Here is a 15,194-nt window from a genome sequence, read left to right as displayed (position 1 = left end):
TTTTTTCTTTTTAGTATTTAGCTCTTTTTCTTTCTAGTATTTATTTGTTTGCTTATTTATTTGATTGTGCCAAGTCTCACTGAGGCATGTGGAATCTTCCATCTTCATTGCAGCACACAGAGTCTTTCAGTTGCATCATGTGGAATCCAGTTCTCCAACCAGGGATTGAACCCAGGCCCCCCTGCACTGGGAGCCTGGAGTCTTAGCCATTGGGCCACCAGGAAAGTCCCTCTCCACACCTTGTTTACCCTTCCAGTGTATTTTCTCAGGACCCATTTCTGTGAAGGGCAGTCATTGGTAATGATGGCTTCACTTATGGAGAAGGGAGCTAACACTTCACATCTACTGTGCTCCAGGAATCAAGAATCTTACGTTCTTAATCTCATTTACTCCTCATAGCACCTATCTGAGTAGGCAAATTATCCCCACACTTATAGGTACAGAAAGAAAGATTCAGGAAAGTTAAATAACTTTAATTACTAGACAGCTACTGAAGCCCACACGCCCTAGAGCCTGTGCTCTGCAATAAGAGAAGTCACCGCAATGAGAAACCTACGCACCGCAACTAGAGAGTAGACCCCCCCTCCCCGCAACTAGAGAAAGCCCAAGCACAAGCATCCGAGATCCAGCACAACCAAACATAAAAATAAATAGAGAAGTGTGCCATAGTCTCAAGGTGTGAGTAGAGTGTGAGTTTCTGTTAACTTACTGGATCTGCACAGCAACCTGCTGGCTACACATGTTTCTGTGTTACAGCTGTGGAGCTTGAGGCTCAGGAAGACTGAGCCTGTGTCCCACAGTCAGTCTGATGCAGGAGACTTGCTTCAGCCCCCTGGGGGCACCTCTGAAAGCTCACCCTGCAGTGCAGACACTGGCCAGAGGAGAGCCAGTTCTTATCACTAAGGTGTGTCCTTCAGTCAGGAGTCTGTTGCAGCATTAAGAGAGTATGGCTGTAACTTACAAAATAACAGGAGTTTGTTCCTCGGCTGAGAACACGGGACCGTGTGAGGGCTTAGCAAAAGGGTACAAGCTTGCATTTACCCCAGAGTGCTCACTGCGTTTGTCTTCCGTGGTAACTTTCATGTGTATTGAAGGCCACAGTGCTTCCAGAGTGCATGCTATATATCAAAGCTGCAGATTTGGTGTGACTGATACCATAAGGGGAAGGCCATTAACTGTTGAGAAGTATAATGCCACCACATTACATAAATGAGTAAATAAGTGATAATGATGATAAGTGGCCTGTGGTCGAGCCGCAGAGCCATCCCATGTTAATGAGCTATTCAGATGAGTATCTGTCTATTCAGGATGTGGGAGCCAACACTTCAGAGAGTTGTTACTTAGGAAACACTGTCCTCAGTTGCCTTAAAAGGTTCTCTTGCTACCTTGGAGTAATGGCTATGAGAGCAGCCAGTCCCTTGGTTGTGTTTAGGTAAATATCTTAGAGTTTTACTCATTTGTTTCTTTCTTTAGAGACTGTATAAGCTCAAGAGCTCTTAATCATGGAGTCATTGAAAATCTAAAATTATCAAAATCAAGCTGGTTGTCCTTATCAGTGGAATTTTTCTTTTCAGCCTTAAAAATAAATGATTTAAAGTCTTTCTTCCAGCTTCTCACTCATTCTCTTTGAGAAGAAAACTTAATTCATTAACACATTCATTCAAGAAATATTTATTGAATGCTTAATATTTGCTATTCATTGTGCTGAATGCCCACTCCAGTACTCCTGCCTGGAAAATCCCATGGATGGAGGAGCCTGGAAGGCTGCAGTCCACGGGGTCACTGAGGGTCAGACACAACTGAGCGACTTCACTTTCACTTTTCACTTTCATGCATTGGAGAAGGAAATGGCAACCCACTCCAGTGTCCTTGCCTGGAGAATCCCAGGGACGGGGGAGCCTGGTGGGCTGCCGTCTATGGGGTCGCACAGAGTCGGACACGACTGAAGTGACTTAGCAGCAGCCGCAGTAGCAGTGCTGAATGCTAAGGAAACATCACAAGTTACATGCCACCCCATGCTCGCAGAGTGAATTAGTAGTAGTATTGTCGATACAGCATATTATAAAATTAGTATGAGAAATTCAGTATAGTTTGAGAGCATAGATGAAAGTAACGTTTATTTCCATCCCACTAGATTTCGGTTTTGGAAATTTCTTTAAAAGTGGTGAACTGCTGGCAACGTGGTGTGGCAGCCCCCCTTATGCAGCCCCAGAAGTCTTTGAAGGGCAGCAGTATGAAGGACCACAGCTGGATATTTGGGTATTTCTTTGCTTTGCTGTGTTAAATGCATCTATCATGATAATACTGGGTACACTGGCCCATTTTGAAGCTCTTGGTACCTAACACATAGATAGTAGTTCATACTTTTCCTGTCCACTGGCCTGTAATTAGTCAGAGTAAAGATTCTAGGAAAGAATTTCTAGGGGAAGATGTTATCATCCTAATATCAATGGTGATTTAAAGTTTAGTCATCAAAATGATTAAGTTTAGTTCTTTTGGTATTTATTATAGGATGCTTTATTGCAGTAGTCAGCATTCCAGCTTTTTTTTTTCCTGAGACAGTAGTAAATTCAAACAGGAATTTTCAGTCCGTATAATTTTAAGAGCTTGAGGATATTTTGGAAAACAAAGTGCGTTCAAAGTTCTCAGTAGAAAAATGACGGCCTTATTTTCTTCCACAGAGCATGGGAGTGGTTCTTTACGTTCTTGTCTGTGGAGCTCTACCTTTTGATGGACCAACTCTTCCAATTTTGAGGCAGAGAGTTTTAGAAGGAAGATTCCGGATTCCATATTTCATGTCAGAAGGTAACAACCTGTTTATCTTAAAATTGTGCTTTACAGAATTTTTTCTGAAAATGAATGCCTAAAGAAAGGCTTCTCTTTTTCTAAGAGTTTGGGTGCTAAATAAAGTGACCAAATCACTTTAAAAGTCATAGAAATAAGCAACCCCCTCCATGTAGGTGAGAGAAATTCCAGCCTTCCTACTTGTAACTGGAACAGAAAGTGTCCCAGATTAAGAACAGTAAATCTTCCCGTTTGCCCTCGTCTGTGAGTGTCCTACGTGTTTATTTTAGCCTTTGAGAGGCACTTTGTAGATGCAGATTTACAACCATGTCACTCTTAAGTATGAAATGGATTTTCCCATATCTTCTGGTGGGAGGTTACAAAATTAAGCTTTTTATTTAAACTTAAAACCAACTAGCAGAACAACTGAATTAAGATGAAGTGCTATAATCCCTTCCAGTCTTGTACTGAGTTGCTGCGTAGGCAGCAGTTAAGTTCACTCAGTTTAGATTTTGGTTATCATCCTTAACTTACCAGTTCCTAGTAACAGAAGTAATGTTCTAGTACTTAAGAAAGTGGATTTTGGAGCCAGACCACCTGGTTTAATCATGAGTCCACCACTTACTGGTGGTCTGACCTTGGCAAGTTATATTTCTGTGCTTCAGTTTCCTCACTCTATAAAATAGAAATAACAATAGTTGCTAACAGGGGTGTTGAGGTATTAATTAAATTCATCTGTGTAGAGCTCTTAGCATGGTGCCTGGCACTTAACTCATGATGGAAGGTTAGCTTATGCGGGGTAGTAAAGAGGGTGATATCAGCTCAGAGGATAAGCAAGTGCCCAGAATTGCAGCAGTACAGTTGACCTAATGTCAACAGAAGTAACTGCTGTTTCACCTACCTTTTCCTCAGTTGCTCTGATATGGAGAATAGCAACAGTCCCTGGGAGGGCTCTTGCCTCACGCAACCTTAGTATGTCAGCCTCAGAAGTGACCAGAAGGAGCCATTGCTATTTGCTTGTTCTAGGAAAAAGACTTTTTTTTTCTCTCTTTCTTTAGTGGAAATCTAAGTCTGTGTCTAGATATTTTCAACTGAGAAATTCAATAGAAAGGTTCGTTTAGTACAGATTTTTTTTTTTTTTTTTAAACCTGAAACACTGTATTAGTTTTGCCAAACATCAAAACGAATCCGCCACAGGTATACATGTGCTCCCCATCCTGAACCCTCCTCCCTCCTCCCTCCCCATACCATCCCTCTGGGTCGTCCCAGTGCACCAGCCCCAAGCATCCAGTATCGTGCATTGAACCTGGACTGGCAACTCATTTCATACATGATATTATACATGTTTCAATGCCATTCTCCCAAATCTTCCCACCCTCTCCCACTCCCACAGAGTCCATAGGACTATTCTATACATCAGTGTCTCTTTCACTGTCTCGTACACAGGGTTATTGTTACCATCTTTCTAAATTCCATATATATGCGTTAGTATACTGTATTGGTGTTTTTCTTTCTGGCTTACTTCACTCTGTATAATAGGCTCCAGTTTCATCCACCTCATTAGAACTGATTCAAATGTATTCTTTTTAATGGCTGAGTAATACTCCATTGTGTATATGTACCACAGCTTTCTTATCCATTCATCTGCTGATGGACATATAGGTTGCTTCCATGTCCTGGCTATTATAAACAGTGCTGCGATGAACATTGGGGTACACGTGTCTCTTTCCCTTCTGGTTTCCTCGGTGTGTATGCCCAGCAGTGGGATTGCTGGATCATAAGGCAGTTCTATAGACCTACACCCTCCTGTTTTTCTTAAGTATTCATTCACGGAGATGGTTAATTTCACGTGTCACCATTCATCGTGTGAACTTGACGAATACAAATAGCCTTCAGGTTCTATTTACTCATTTGACCTTCTGCTTTCCAGTGGGCCCTGTGGAGGATACAAAGATTATCACCACTGTACAAAGTCACGAGTCAGGTAAACACGCCAAAGTGCAATGAGAATCACATGACTTCCGTAACACTGTGTTTTCTGTAGATTGTGAGCACCTTATTCGAAGGATGTTGGTCCTGGACCCGGCCAAACGGCTGACCATAGCGCAAATCAAGGAGCATAAGTGGATGCTCGTGGAAGTTCCCGTTCAGAGGCCTGTTCTCTATCCACAAGGGCAAGAAAACGAGCCGTCCATCGGGGAGTTTAATGAGCAGGTTCTGCGATTAATGCACGGCCTTGGAATAGATCAACAGAAAACCATTGAGGTAAAGGGACTGGAGATTTGACTAAAGATGTTTCAGGATTCTGTCGTATCGATACTTAGTAACTTAAAATTTCATTCTCATACATGTCATCGTGGTCTTCTGGCCAAACCAGCACCTCGGCGTGCAGTTTACTGTTCCTGGACATTTCATCACACTCTATTTTTGTTTGCTTTTAATCAATATATAAATTCTTGCCTTTGCCCCATCAGCCAAAAAATTCAAAAGGAAGTGTTATGTATGTTTGAGGAAAGACAGTGATGGAAACTTAGTAAATAAAAAGTAGAAAGTTTCTTCTAAGATGAAACATAAACTCTTATAGGTAATAAGCTAGCTTATATGGGATGTAAGTGTGCAGATACAGAACAAGGCGAGAGCTGAACATGAAGGAAGAAGGGAAGACAGTAGGTTTAGGAAAACCAGTGGGATTTAGATGTGAGCTGAAGAAACTCAGAAGGCAACAACAGGTGGATTCCTGATTTGGAAGTTTTATGGGTCATAGATCTGAGGTCAAGAACCTGGGAAATTGCTCATCAGCTTTATTTCTGTCCTTTAATAGTTAGCATATTCATAGGATATACATATTTTTAATACCTCCACAGCAGTCAAAAACAGTATTTTTAAGAATGAAGTATAACAAGAATATAAAATGCGCCCCGGTGAAGACAGAGTACTGTGGCCTGTGCTGCCTTTGCTTCACTGTTGCCATAAGTGAAACCACGCTGCCCTGCTTTTGCCCATCGCGTGCTCGGCGAGGCCTTTGTGTCCTTGCCCGTGACGGCAGCTGTGAGCGCAGTTCCCTTGGCCTGTGATGTTTGCTGCCGCTGCTCTGCATGCGAGCTCCACTGCAGAGCACCTATGCAGCCTGTCACGTGGAATTAGAAGCCAAAGGAGCCGCTGTTTTTCTTTTCCATTAGCATCGTTGGAGAGCTGGCCGGCCAGGGATGTGAAAAATTGGGAAGCAACTCTATTTTCAAGGTTTCACGAGGGTGGGACTGCAAAAACAAGAGGAAAAAATTACCTAAGAATGGAGACACAGCGTCTCTCAACCTGGTGTCCAAACGTCATTCTCCAGCCCAAAATAATCACCAGAAATTTCCCCAAAGACTTTAATCATTGACCTCAGTGTTGGCAATGCTTTGGGCTTGTGTCGAGGCTGTGGAATTAGAGCCTGTGGGCTCAGGTTGCTGACCAACCTTACAGCCTAGTTACAGCCGTGAGATGGGGCCACAGTGACAGCGCTGGGGAGCGTCTGCGTGAGACAAGGATGGCGTTTTCTCTGAATGCGGAAAAATAAATGGATCCAATTAATGTAAAAGCGCCAGTCAAGTCATTCAGAGGTATCACCCTTATACAGTTAATGAAGTTATCTGTCTTCTCTTCTGAAATCGGGAATACCTTTCATTTTGAGGCATACTTTGCTTGTTACTCTTTTTTTGTTGTTGTTGTTGTTGTTTTTTTTTAAGAACACATGATCTCTTCCCTCCCTTTTTTATTTATTTATTTACTTATTTTAGCCAGACTCCTTGCATTCTGTTTTTTAATTTATTTTTTTATTGGATAATTGCTTTACAGAAATTTGCTGTTTTCTGTCAAACCTCAACACGAATCAGCCATAGGTGTACATATATTCCCTTATGTTTTTTATTTTATTGAAGATTAGTTGATTTATAGTGTTGTGTTTTTCCCTCTTTTTTAGAAAGGTATAAATCACTGAATTGGTTTTTATGGTTCTCCGCCTTTGGCACTTGTTTTCTCTTGCAGGCTTTGCAGAACAAGAGCTATAACCACTTTGCTGCCATTTATTACTTGTTGGTGGAGCGCCTGAAATCACACAGGAGCAGTTTTCCTGTGGAGCAGAGACTTGATGCCCGCCAGCGTCGGCCTAGCACCATCGCCGAACAAACAGTTGCCAAGGTAACGCCCTATTAGCCAATAGTCTTATCGGTGCCTATGCCTGTTCAGACGTTTGACACGTTTTCCATGGTCTAGTACAAAGGGCTAGGATTTCATCCTCTACACCTTGTTTCTCAGTAAAGTTTCTGTCTGTCGTTTACTAGGCTCTCAAAAACTTTACCATCTTCCTATTTGTAAGGGTTTAATTTTATTTCAGACAGTTTTTTTTTTTCTTTAAGAGGCTTCTCTCTTTTTTAAAAATCATTCATTTATGTTGAGAATTAATGTAACTAGTCTGTACATTCAATTTCATTTAATAAATTTTTATTGCAGATTTACTGTGAAAGCTTCACTTATTAGGCACTACAGGGAAGAAGATGTATAAAACGTGCCCTCAGGATGTATAAATGTGCCCTCAGAGTCATTACATTATAGAAGCAAAATAAGACAACATCATGAATAGCAATCCTTCAAAAATAATGAAAAGGCAAAATTTAGAAGATGCTATGAATGTCATCATTTTGAACTTGTGTAGATGTGTGATAGAACATTTTTTAGAAAAAGGGCAAAGGGGAGAGAGATACATCTGATCGGGCAAGGCTTTGTGGGAGAGATGGCATTTAAGATAGAGCCTCACAGCTGTTCAGGAGAGGCAGTAGCTAGAGGCATTACACGTAGACAGAAGCAGTGTGACCAGAAGTACTCAAATGGGCCAGTATAGACTTGTTCCAATTAATTCACTTGAACTGAAGAATAGGGAAATGAAAGAGTCGGAGTGGTTAAGTTGAAGCCATGCTGTGAAGGGATTGAAAGCCAAGGTAAAGGACAGAGTTGTTGTTCAGTCACTCAGTTGTGTCCAACTCTTTACGACCCCGTGGACTGCAGCACTCCAGGCTTCCTTGTCCTTCACCGTCTCCCAGAGCTTGCTCAAACTCGCGTCTGTTGAGTCGGTGGTGCCATCCAGTCGTCTCATCCTCTGCCGTCCCCTTCTCCTCCTGCCCTCAATCTTTCCCAGCATCAGGGTGTTTTCTAATGAGTCAGCTCTTCTCATCAGGTGGCCAAAGTATTGGTGCTTCAGCTTCGGTTTACTAATAATTCAGGAAGAAATGAGGAACTGCTGAAGACTATTAAGCAAAAAAAGTGATAAAATTATATTGCACTTTAAGCTAAGCAATCTGCTAATATTGTGAAGGACAGACTGGATAGGGGAGAGAAGAAATTTGGCGAGCGCTGATAGATGATTATAGTTGATGAGAAATACTGACGACCGAACTAACATGGTGCCAGTGGAAGTAGGCAGGAAGGGCGCGCATAAGGAACTCTCCCAGGTGGGCCCTGGCTGAACTCAGCCCTGGTCTGGAGAGGGAGCCCAGCATGGTGGTCTCTGGAGCACATCCCAGATTCTGCCATTTCCTACTGTGCGCCTTAAAAAAGTTACCTGAGGTCTTTCTGTGCCTCAGTTTCTCAAGCTTTAAAATGGGAATAATTATAAGATGCTGGGACATTTACATTAGTAAATAATTGTTCAGCACATAGTCATAAATAATAAGTGATAAGTAATAAATAATGTCGGGGAGGAAGGGGCGAGGAGAGGTGGCTCCATTGTTGAGCCCAGGCTGAGGGAGGCATAGTGGTGATGACTCAGCTGCTGGGGAAGAACGGACCTGAGTCCCCAGAGAGAGGCTGGCGCCAAGGAGAACTGGGAGACGGCCTGTGCAGATCACTCACACGGTCTTTCAGGGTTTCCATCTACTTCCGTGAGTACCGTATTTAACGTGGGAGTAAGAACAAAAGAGGTTCACTTTGTATTTCTTGTTTGGCAGTCCTACAAAATTTATAGAATTATAATAGAATATTGCATTGATTTCTCCAGAGTATGTGAAAAAGAAACCCAAGGAAATTGAAATCTTCTTGATTTTAATAGGCAAATGATATGTTTTCTTATACATACTTCAATATCTCAAATAATGTGAATATTGAGACTAACGTGAATAAAATAATGTGTCGCCAAAGTTCCAGATATTTGGGTTGAAGTATCTCTGAGCACTTGTAATCCTTCGAAGTGGAGCAGTATTGCTTTCAAGATAGAGGGGGTGACAAAATGAGACTTCCAAATTTGGGGCAGCAAAAGGGAAATGGAGGGGACCCTTCCCTCTTGAAAACGCTGCAGCAGAAAAATAAGAAGCAGGGAAGCCCCACACTGAGCAGCTGCCCTCCCAGGCCTCTGTTCTTCTGAGATGTTACGCAAGTGAGGGTTATATAAACGATCCCTCCAAGCACACGCGTCTGTTATTGCACATGATTTCCTTTTCACAGCTAAATTTGATGCCAGTTTCTTAGATCTCAAGTTGTATTTCATTTGGCTTGAGGTTCAGATGTATTAGCATAGCTTCTTCTATTTGATAATTACTTTTTATTAAAGAGCACCCCATGAGTTCTTTTCATTGTATACATTGACCTAAATTATCATAGAAAGCTATTTCCTGTGACTTGAAATGTATCTAAAGAGTATGAGTCCCGTCTGAGTGCTGAGCAGCAGGCACTGGGTTGAAGTTCTCCCTTTCCTATGAGACTGGGGTTCTCATGTTTATTGTTGAACTTGTTAAAAAATAGATTCTCTGTTTTTGTGAATATAAATATGCTTTAAGTTTTAGTAGAGCCTATCCCCTTGAATTCTTTGATGTTCTGCTCTCTTTTTAAAGAAGTGGCAGATCGCGTATTACTTGATGGAGCGATAGGAACCGGGGAGGTCACAGGATCCCATGCAGAGGTCACATGAGCGGTGCAGTCAGGCAGAGCTTGGGCTCCATACTGAGCTGAGTGACGTCAGCAAGTCAGCATCTCTGAGCCCCAGTGTCCTTAACTATAGAATGGAAACAGCAGTACCTACTTAACTTCACAAGATGAAATTGGTTAATTGATTCCAGCAGTTCAGTTCAGATAGAACACTTATGTGCCAGACACAGTGCCAGCCCTCCCGGTTTCATAGGTGCCCAGAAAACAAGTTTCTGGGAATTTATGGTGTAGTGATAAATAGCCCATGATTACTACTTAGAAAACAGTGAGATTCCCATCTTGGATTGAGAGTTCTTATATTTGCCACATAGTATGCAGGAAACATGACATCTAATTGACTGTAATGACTATTAAAAAAGATGCCTTTTTATTGTGAATTCTGTCTACTAGTTTTCAGCCATCCTTCAGGAGCACTAAAGATTTTTTCCCATAGGAGAAAGCATTTTCATTTTAATGGTGCTGGAAAGCATAAAATCAGAAGAAGAGATTCCAGTTAATAAATATGTGATCTAAAAAGTTATTGCAGTTAGTGGACGTGGTCATTATTTATGACCACTCTTCTTAAACATTTTTTATTAAAGTATAATTGACTTACAGTGTTGTGTTAATTTCTGCTATACAGAAAAGTGACTCAGTTATACACATATATTCCTTTCCACTGTGGTTTATCCTAGGATATTGAACCCAGTTCCCTTGTTGTTTATCCATTCTGAATGTAAGAGTTTGCATCTGCTGTCTGCAAACTCCCAGTCCACGCCTCCTGCAAACCCCTCTCCCACAATAACCGCAAGTCTGTTCTGTGCGTCCGTGAGCTGTCTCCGTTTCCTAGGTAGCTTCATTTGTGCCGTGTCTTAGATTCCACGTGTAAGTGATGTCACATGGTGTTTGTCTTTCTCTTTCTAGCTCACTTCACTTTATCGTGATAATCTCCAGTTACATCCACGTTGCTGCACATGGCATTATTTCACTCTTTTTATGGCTAAGTAGTATTCCACTGTGTATATGTACCACATCTTCTTTATCCATTTGTCTGTCAATGGACATTTAGATTGTCTCCATGTCTTGGCTGTTGTATGTGGTGCTGCTGTGAACATAGAGGTGTGTGTATCTTTTTGAATTAATAGTTTTTTTTTTTCTTTTTTGGATATACACCCAGAAGTGGGATTGCAGGATCATATGGTAATACTAGGAGAAGGCCATGGCACCCCACTCCAGTACTCTTGCCTGGAAAATCCCATATATGGAGGAGCCTGGTGGGCTGCAGTCCATGGGGTCACTAGGAGTCGGACATGACTGAGCGACTTCACTTTCACTTTTCACTTTCATGCATTGGAGAAGGAAATGGCAACCCACTCCAGTGTTCTTGCCTGGAGAATCCCAAGGGCGGGGGAGCCTGGTGGGCTGCCGTCTATGGGGTCGCACAGAGTCGGACACAACTGAAGCGACTTAGCAGCAGCAGTAGCAGGATGGTAATACTATTTTTAGTTTTCTGAGGAACTTCCACACTTTTCCATAGTGGCTGCACCAGCTTACTCTCCCACCAATAGTATATGATGATTCCTTTTTCTCTGCACTCTCTCCAGCATTTATTTGTAGACTTTTTGTTTGTGTTAGTCACTCAGTCGTGTCCAACTCTGCAACGTTATAGACTGTAGCCCACCAGGCCCCTCTGTCCATGGGATTTGTAGGCAAGAATACTGGAGTGGGTTGCCATTTCCTTCTCCAAGGGATCTTCCTAATCCAGGGATCAAACCCTGGTCTCCTGCATTGCAGGCAGATTCTTTACTGTCTGAGCCACCAGAGAAGACTTTTTAATGACAGCCAGTTCTGACCACTGTGAGGTGGTATCTCCTTGTAGTTTTCATTTGCATTTCTCTAATAATGAATGATGTCAAGCATCTTTTCATGTGCCAATCGTGTTTATGGCCACTCTTGAAGAAACGGGTAATATCTGCTTGTTTGGGATATTAGTCAACCATCTATTTATTATAACAACATATTATTTAGTTCACTTCTTAGTGTTGGGCATGCTGTTTGAATACTTATACTGTAACTTGTACCAAAAAGATTTATTTAATTCCATGATTCTAAGAATCCTAAAAAGCAGACCTCTAAATCTGTCACTGTATTTCCTATGAAGTGATTGTCACAATAAAATGTGTTATGTCTCTGTCCTTACCAAGTTCACGGTAAGCTGTTGTAGTCCAGGTTGGATGTGAAAGTTACCAAGAAACATGTGCTATGCTTGATCTGGCCCAGCACAATCCTGCCATTTAAAAAGTCACAGCTAATAAGAGGAAGGAAGTGAGAAGCACACCCAATCCTAGTTGTCACGTTGGGGTCTCATTTCCAGCGCAGCGTCTATAGGTAATGCTTTGCCCTAATAAGGAGCAGTCAAGTAAATTTAGGAAACAGAAATCAAAAGTTTAGCTTTATCCTTCGATTGAAAAGACAATGATAAGAGCAGGGAAAATATATCAAATAGACTTTATTAGGAAGTTTAATTTTTACATTGTAGCTAAAACAGTTAATTTAAATGAGCAATGCTGGAAAGGGGGGGAAAAAATGTTTAGTTTCAAAAGTGACCTGAGGAGCAGTGGTAGAAGAAAAGCTATTTCTTTATCATGCTCAGAATGTATATAGTGCATTTTCTTACTTTTTTTTAGCATCCATATAATACCAACACTTTACTATTGCTATATTTTATTCTTTATTTCATGCAGTATATCTAATGATGTTAACGTTGGGATATAAAGCATATTCTATATTCAAAGTATAGTCAAGGATAAAGTATATTTCTAACATACCCCTCTTTATTGAAAACCATCAGTCTGAAATTTTAACTGAGAACCATTAGGTAGTATCTGAGAACAGAAGTGTATATTCATTTTGCAGTCTGATTCCTATATTAAATTGTGTCATCATTCTAAGACTTCAGAAAGAAGGAGAAAGGAGGAATCAGCATTACTGAGTGAAGGACTTTACACGTTGCCTGTTACAATCCTAACTTCACTGTGTAGTAGATATTATGCCCTTTTTAGGAGGTGAAGAAAATAAGATTAAAAGAGTTTAGGTAACTGATTAAGTTCACACAATTAGTAAGTGATGGAGCCAGAAATCAAACCCAGGTCTTGGGAAAGGAAAAGCTAGCATCATACCATTCTGTTCCTTTTCATTTGTTTGAATTTAAAACTCACCATCCTGTATCTCCTGAAGTGATAATGGCAGAAAAAAATATAGGCCATTCCTCTGCCTTTTAGAAACTGGTGTGATGATTGTTCCCTCCGATGTTTTGCAATGTCTGTTACGTTCAAAAGAGATCTAAGAAATTATTCTGCCAGTTTTAAAGAGATGGGGAGGAAAGGATTACCCAACAGTGTCATCTTCCCAGTCATTCCATACCATTATCATAAAGGAAAATCTCCTTTAAATGAATTTTCAAAGGAAAAGTTTGTAATACTTGTTTACTTAGAGGGTTTAATGGAGGAGACATGGAGAATGGACTTTCTAGAGCCGGCTGACTTCATGAACATAACTTGCTCAGCAGTAAGCATCTCTGTTTCTGCTGGACAAGCAGGCTGTGTTCAGTCTGCACGTCTCCTTCAGAGAAGGAAATTCCTGCCCCGGCCAAGTAGCTACTGCTTCTCTCTTCTTCCTCTTCACACACATCCTTGCCAAGAAATATGTACCCCACACCCCACCAAAAAAAAAAAAAAAAAGATGCAGGTAGATAGCCCTTATTGCAGTGTACTTTGTCTTACATTTGGTTGTGTGCCTATCTATCTCTGGTTCCATTTTGAGCTCCTGCTCCCTGAGACTGGGACTGTTCTATGCTGCTTTGTATCTTTCTAGAGTACTATATTTAAGGATACGGATGATCCATGTTTGTTGAATTGGAAAAAAAAAAGAACATCCTTACCTTCCTTGAAAAGACTAGCTTTCTTGTCATATCTGTGAAAGTTATGCACCTCGCCGTGGGAACAGGAACGAACTTCTGTACAACCTGTCTCAGAATGATGGCAGAGACTGCTTCAGATGGATACCTATACCTGTACATACTTCATCACACCTTTTCTGGAGTTTCCAACAAATCAGTGTTTATCCTTTCATCGCACCAGGAAGAATCGTCTTATTTCAAGGGATTTGTACATTTATGTATATAGAGAGAGGATTAATGTTCCCGAACTTTCCATTCTTGCCCTATTTACAGGCACAGACTGTGGGGCTCCCGGTGACCGTGCATTCACCCAGCGTGCGAGCGATGCGATCTGCCCTCCTCCCACAGGCATCCGCCGTGGACGCCTTCGCGTTTCCCGCGTCTGGCTGTCAGGCAGAGACAGCGTTCATGGAGGAAGAGTGTGTCGACACTCCAAAGGTACGGACGTGTTTGAGAGACTCCGAGCTTGCGGATTGGCTGGAGCCGGCAGCTTGGTCTGCAGACATTGTACTTTGGCTTAGCTGAACTTTGTCATTTCCTCAAGGCGCTCAGGAGTGTTGTTTTTGTGCAGAAGACCTGAGAAACGTGTCCAGAGACGACCTCGGCTCCCTCTCCATCTTGTCTTCACCGCGATTATGTAACTCGTCAGATCTCATGTGTACTTTTCAGAATCTTTCTTCCTTCTGTTTCCTTAACCAGTCTCTTCTCACAAGCTCTAGATCCCTCATAGGTTTTGAATTTTTTTAAGCCAACTGTAATTCTGAAAACAAAAACGTAACTATTGTGCTGACTTGGGCTTTGCCTGTTACTATGGCCCCTCCTCTGCATGTGCTGCAGCTACAAAATGATGAGCCTTTTTTGTTCAGCTAAATATCTCTTTGTGTCCAGTTTGAACATACCTAAAGGAGATAAGTTTATTCTGGCATGCTGTATAAAGTTGGCTTTTAGTATGTGGAAGATGATAGCTTCTCTCATTTAATGGGTGTTTGCTGTTGTTTAGTTGCCAAGTCATGTCCTGACTCCTTTGTGACCCCTTGGACTGTAGCCCACCAGGCTTCTCTGTCCATGGCATTTCCCAGGCCAGAATAGTGGAGTGGGATGCCATTTCCTTCTCCAGGGGATCTACCCGACCCAGGGATCAAACCCTGGTCTTGCGCTTGGTAGGCAGATTCTTTAGCACTGAGCCAGCTGGGAAGCCCAGTGGATATTTATTCCACTTATTATTTGTTTTATATACTTAGCATCAAGTGATATACTGAAGATCACATTAATGGGCAGGTCTTAGAGTATGTTTAAAATAGACTCATTTCTTCTCTAGCTGTGTGAACTTGGACAAAGTGACTGATTTCTTTGAACTTACATTCTGTCTTGTAAAGCAAGGATACCAACTTTATGAGACTGTTGTGAGGATTAATTTAGAGAATGCGTATGAGATTCTAGGCAAATTGTAGATACTCAATAAATATTGGTTTCCTGTCTTTTAGCCTCATTAGGTAATAAAAAGATGACTCAGACATTA

General features: G+C 41.5%; 1 protein-coding gene across 5 annotated transcripts in view; it reads left to right on the top strand.

The window, feature by feature from the left end:
* The window catches only part of SIK2 (salt inducible kinase 2), a 128,356-nt gene that overhangs the window by 97,568 nt on the left and 15,594 nt on the right, over positions 1-15,194 (top strand). For all 5 annotated transcript variants that reach the window (XM_025266903.3, XM_044929759.2, XM_025266904.3 and 2 more), the window contains exons 5-9: positions 2,135-2,259; positions 2,682-2,805; positions 4,829-5,049; positions 6,811-6,963; positions 13,949-14,113. In XM_025266903.3, the coding sequence (XP_025122688.3) occupies positions 2,135-2,259; positions 2,682-2,805; positions 4,829-5,049; positions 6,811-6,963; positions 13,949-14,113 (788 nt within the window). The remainder of the gene's footprint in view (positions 1-2,134; positions 2,260-2,681; positions 2,806-4,828; positions 5,050-6,810; positions 6,964-13,948; positions 14,114-15,194) is intronic.

The sequence above is a fragment of the Bubalus bubalis genome, chromosome 16 (assembly GCF_019923935.1).
Source record: "Bubalus bubalis isolate 160015118507 breed Murrah chromosome 16, NDDB_SH_1, whole genome shotgun sequence".
Lineage (NCBI taxonomy): Eukaryota > Metazoa > Chordata > Mammalia > Artiodactyla > Bovidae > Bubalus > Bubalus bubalis.
The sequence above is the reverse complement of the archived record's forward strand: the minus strand, read 5'-3'. Positions and strand labels throughout refer to the sequence as shown.